This window comes from Monodelphis domestica, chromosome 4 (assembly GCF_027887165.1).
Source record: "Monodelphis domestica isolate mMonDom1 chromosome 4, mMonDom1.pri, whole genome shotgun sequence".
Classification (NCBI taxonomy): domain Eukaryota; kingdom Metazoa; phylum Chordata; class Mammalia; order Didelphimorphia; family Didelphidae; genus Monodelphis; species Monodelphis domestica.
The window spans coordinates 439,968,807-439,973,903 of record NC_077230.1 but is presented as its reverse complement, the minus strand read 5'-3'; the positions used below and the strand labels follow the sequence as shown (position 1 = coordinate 439,973,903).

Sequence of the window (5,097 nt, the reverse complement as noted above, 5' to 3'; positions counted from 1 at the left end):
GGACAAATTATTTACAATTACAAGTAATCAATACATTATAAGAAAAAAGGAAACCAATATAAAGTGCTTAGGAAGATTACTTTGCTTGGAGGTTTAATAGATTGAATTCACAGGAATAGAAACTTCCTTTGACAGTTCAGGTCTGCATCACCTCTATAAGTCTTAGAGATTTTCCTTGAGAAGTGATTTAACTTGTTCAAGGGCAATTAATGAAAACATAGCACAGGTCATGGTGACTGTCAAAATCTCAAGGAAATAAAATAGCCTTTGCACATAGCATGTCCTTAATAAGTGCTGAAAGGATTGACTGATTGCTCCTTGTCCTACCTAGGTTACTGCCTCGATGAACAAGTCTGAAAATGTCCAATTTTACCACTGCCACTGAGTTTCTACTAATGGAGTTTTCTGACATCCGAGAGCTCCAGATCTTCTATTCTTTCCTTCTGTTTCTCATCTACTCTGCAGGCCTGATGGGGAATCTCCTCATTGTCATCATCACCACCTTTGACAGGAAACTCCACACCCCCATGTACTTTTTCCTGAGGAATCTGGCCATGCTGGATGCCTGCTACCTCTCAATAACTGTTCCCCAGGCATCTATTAACTCTCTGGTGAACAATAGGACTATTTCAGTTACAGGCTGTGCAGCTCAGGTCTTCCTCGTGATTTTCTTGGCATATGTAGAAGTAACTTTGCTCACTGTCATGGCCCGTGACCGTTATGTGGCCATCTGCCACCCTCTGCACTACCCAGTGATCATGAGTCCCCGAGTGTGCCTGCAGATGACCTTAACCTGCTTGTTGACTGGCCTCGTGTACGCAGGTTTCCACACAGGTTACACGTTTCGCTTGTCCTTCTGCCAATCCAATGTGGTCCATCAGTTCTTCTGTGACATCCCCTCTCTCCTAAGGATCTCTTGCACAGACACTTTCAGCAATAAGTTATCCTTAATTGTTTGTGAACTGGTCATTGGTGCTGGCTGTTATGCCTTCATCACTGCCTCTTACGTCCGTATATTTTCCACCGTGCTCAAGTTTCCAGTGAAAGAAGATCAGAAAAAAGCCTTCTCGACCTGCATCCCCCACATCAGTGTGGTTTCTTTATTTCTTATTTCAGGAGCTTATGTATATGCCCAACCACCTTCAGATTCTGAGTCTCTTAAGGATATTATTCTTTCTGTATTTTATACTGTTATACCTCCCTTTCTGAACCCCATCATATACAGTCTACGGAATAAGCAGATAAAAGATGCTATGGTATTATTAATGAAGAAAACCATATTTATTAAGAAATAAAGCATAAATGGTAGTCCTTTCTCAGTGTTTTTCAACCTGGTTGATCCATTGAGGAAAAAACACACCTGAAGATGTATTTTTTCTGTTTTTGTGGGTTTGTGGTTTGTTATTTGTATATTGATGGTTTTGAAAGAATGACTATTCAAAATTGTTAAAATTCTTTAGAATTGACTTTACTAACATTGATATCAGCAGAATTATTATCATTTGAAGCATATCAAAAATTCTAAATAATGTAATTTTCTTAGTCTAAAGCCTTTGCCTGCACTGCATATGATATATAAATATGGCCACATATGACTCAGAGGCTTTTTTTTTTCAATTCTAACTCACATCTATAATTTTGGTCAATAACAGGTTTTAGGGATATCCCTAAAGATCAGTTTTGGATTGTTTTTTCTTTTCTTTAGAAAAGGAATCTGCTGAACTTACTATTTTTAAGTAAAGAGCATGGAATAGATATCAATATTACATATAAGTTTTCTGTTATAATTTGTATACAGAAAAGCTTTTGGTGTTTAATTTCCAAATGATTAAAAACAAGGAATGAATGAGAAAATAAAGGGCCCTATAGCAAAAATTTTATCTCAAAATATCAGAATAAAATCAAAGAGAAAAATTAAACCTACCTGATTTTCCCTATGGAATAAGAGACGATGATAGAATGATCAACAGAAAGCAGAAATGTAGGCTATATTTCAGTGAGAAAATTTGTGAGGTATGGTTGTATTGAGCTTCAAGGTCCAATGCCTTTTCACCATCCAGTTACCTAAAAACTACATGTGTACTCATTAGCTGAAATACTAAAAGAGTAACATAAATGTCTCTGTACTTGGCTAATTGAAGAAGCGGAATAGTCCAAGGAAAGGGAATATTATTTTTAAACATAATTATAATTACCATATGTCACAAACAAGTAATTCCTACTGGTGCTAGATGGATAAGAGAAAGTATTTTGTCTCTTTTTCACTAAAATGTCCTTATGTGTAATCTGTTGGAGTTTATTAATCAAGAATGTTGGCTATAAATGGCATGAAATCAAATGTGTTTTGTAGTTGAATCCTTACATTTACGTCAATATATCTTACTATAAATGAAGAAGTATCTTCCATGGAATCATAATTTATCTGGATATGGGTGTTGAGTTGTCAAATTATCTATATTTTGATTTTTTGAAATATTAGGAATATAATGTGATTTGACACCTTTGGGGAAATTCCCACTGAGAGATAAATTTCCTAACCCAGGTAATTGCTTATTCATATAGTTGACATAAATATATCACTGTACCTCTAGATACGCTTTGGTCTACATCATCATGTTAAAAGTGAGCAACTGAGTCCTATACAATCTATCATGTTTTAAATAACTAGCTGCTTCTTTTTATTGCTAAAAATAATCTTTTATTTTGGATTCTGGAAAAAAAAAACTTAGATGAACAAGGTTAATATTACCTTTAAATCAAACAACAATATAGCTGTTGAAAATGTTACTTCCTTGACTCTCTTGTCCTTACCTAAAAAATTCTAATAAAAGCTTTCTTGAACTACCAATAATATTTTTTACTGAATTAGAAAAAAAAACATAACAAAGTTCATGTGAAAGAACAAAAGATCAAATATCCAGGGAAATAATGAAAAAAAAAAAAGTGAAGGAAGGTGGCCTTGCAGTCCCAGGTCTCAAACTATACTATAAAACAGTTGTCATCAAAACAATGTTGTTCTGGCTAAGAGACAGAAAGGAGGATCAGTGGAATAGACTTGGGGTAAGTGACCTCAGCAAGACAGTCTACGAAAAACCCAAAGATCCCAGTTTTTGCAACCAAAACACACTTTTTGACAAAATCTGCTGGGAAAACTGGAAGACAGTGGGGGAGAGTTTAGGTTTGGATCAACATCTCACACCCTATACCAAGATTATCTCAGAATGGTTGAATGACTTGAACATAAAGAAGGAAACTATAAGTAAATTGGGTGAACACAGAATAGTCTACATGTCAGATCTTTGGGAAAGGAAAGATTTGAATACCAAGCAAGATCTGGAAAAAAATCACAAAACATAAAGTGAATCATTTTGATTATATAAAATTTAAAAGTTTTTGTGCAAACAAAACCAATCAAACCAAGATTAGAAGGGAAGCAACAAATTGGGGGAAAATCTTTATAACAAAAACCTCTTACAAAGGTATAATTACTTAAATATATGAAGAGCTAAACCAATTGTACAAAAATATCAAGCTATTCTCCTATAGATAAATGGACAAGGGACATGAATAGACCATTTTCGGATAATGAAATCAAAACTATCAATAAGCACATGAAAATTATTTTAAATCGATTATAATTAGAGAAATGCAAATCAAAACAACTCTGAGGTATCACCTCACCCCTAGCCAATTGACTAACATGACAGCAAAGAAAAGTGATAAAGGTTGGTGAGGATGTGACAAAATTGGGACACTAATGCATTGCTGGTGGAGTTGTGAATTGATCCAAGCATTCTGGAAGGCAATTTGGAACTATGACCAAAGGGCTTTAAAAGATTGATTTCTCTTTGATCCAGTCATAGCACTTCTGGGTTGATACCTCAAAGAGATTATAATGAAAAAGACTTGTATAAAAATATTTATAGCCTCAGTCTTTGTGGTGGCAAAAAAAAAAAAGAATTGGAAAATGAGGGGATGCCTTTTGATTGGGGAATGAGTAAAAAAAAAATTGGTATCTGTTGGTGATGGAGTACTAGTGTGTTAAAAGGAATAATGAACTGGAGAAATTCCATGTGAACTGGAATGACCTCTAGGAATTGATGCAGAGTGAAAGGAACAGAAACAAAAGAACATTGTACACAGAGAGGGACACACTGTGATACAACCAATTGTAATAGAATGCTCTACTATCAGGAATGCAATGACCCAGGACAATTCTGAGGGACTTATGAGAAAGAACACAATCCACATTCAGAAAAAGAACTGCATGAACAGAAACACAGAAGAAAAACAACTTCTTGATTACATGGATTGATTGAGATATGATTAGGAATTGTAGACTCTAAATGATCACCCTAGTGGAAATATCAGTAATATGGAAATAGATCTTTATCAATAACATATGCAAAATCCAGTGGAATTGCATATTGGCTATAAGAGGAGGAAGAGAGGAGAGGAGGGAAAGAACATGAATCATGCAACCATGGAAAAATTTTCTAAATTACGAAATGAAATAAATTTAAAAAGAGGAAACTGATAGAAAACCAATGCAAATATCTGAAAAAAAGCAGAAATATTAAGTATGTATGTTGTAGGACACATAACAGTCATTAACACTGGTATGCAACATGAATCAAATTAAAATACAATTGGGAAATGTTTAATAAAATAAATGAAAATTGGAACACCATTGAAACATTTATATGTGGTTTTCCAAGTCAATATACAGCTTACAGTGAGAGATCCTTCTATACAATTAACTGGACAGCATTTATATTTGGGTTTGACTCCACTGGTGGGAAGAAGCATCATATAGCATATGATTAGTCAGATTATTGTTAAAATTGAGAGATTTAAGCACTATATACAGGTGGGCTTTTATACCCATCCTAAGCCAGCTAACTAGTAAGCTAATGGCCCTTCCACATGACAGTCTTCAAATACCTGAAAACCAAATATCTGACGTTGAGGTTTTCCTTTATTAATCTAAAAATGACCAGGTTCCTCAACTTGCCTTCCTATTACTTGGCCTTAACATTTCCTGTCATTCTTTTCATCTTTGGATTTACTTGGACAAGTCCAAGTCCTTAGTACAAT

General features: G+C 34.6%; 1 protein-coding gene across 1 annotated transcript; it reads left to right on the top strand.

The window, feature by feature from the left end:
• Positions 1-359: 359 nt before the first annotated feature.
• LOC100027468 (olfactory receptor 14C36-like) lies at positions 360-1,295 on the top strand. Its single transcript, XM_001377713.2, has one exon. The coding sequence runs from the start codon at positions 360-362 to the stop codon at positions 1,293-1,295; it is 936 nt and encodes a 311-aa protein (XP_001377750.2).
• Positions 1,296-5,097: the final 3,802 nt, after the last annotated feature.

Coding starts and splice junctions, on each gene's coding strand:
- LOC100027468 (XM_001377713.2), top strand. CDS start 360: ATGTCCAATTTTACCACTGCCACTGAGTTTCTACTAATGGAGTTTTCT.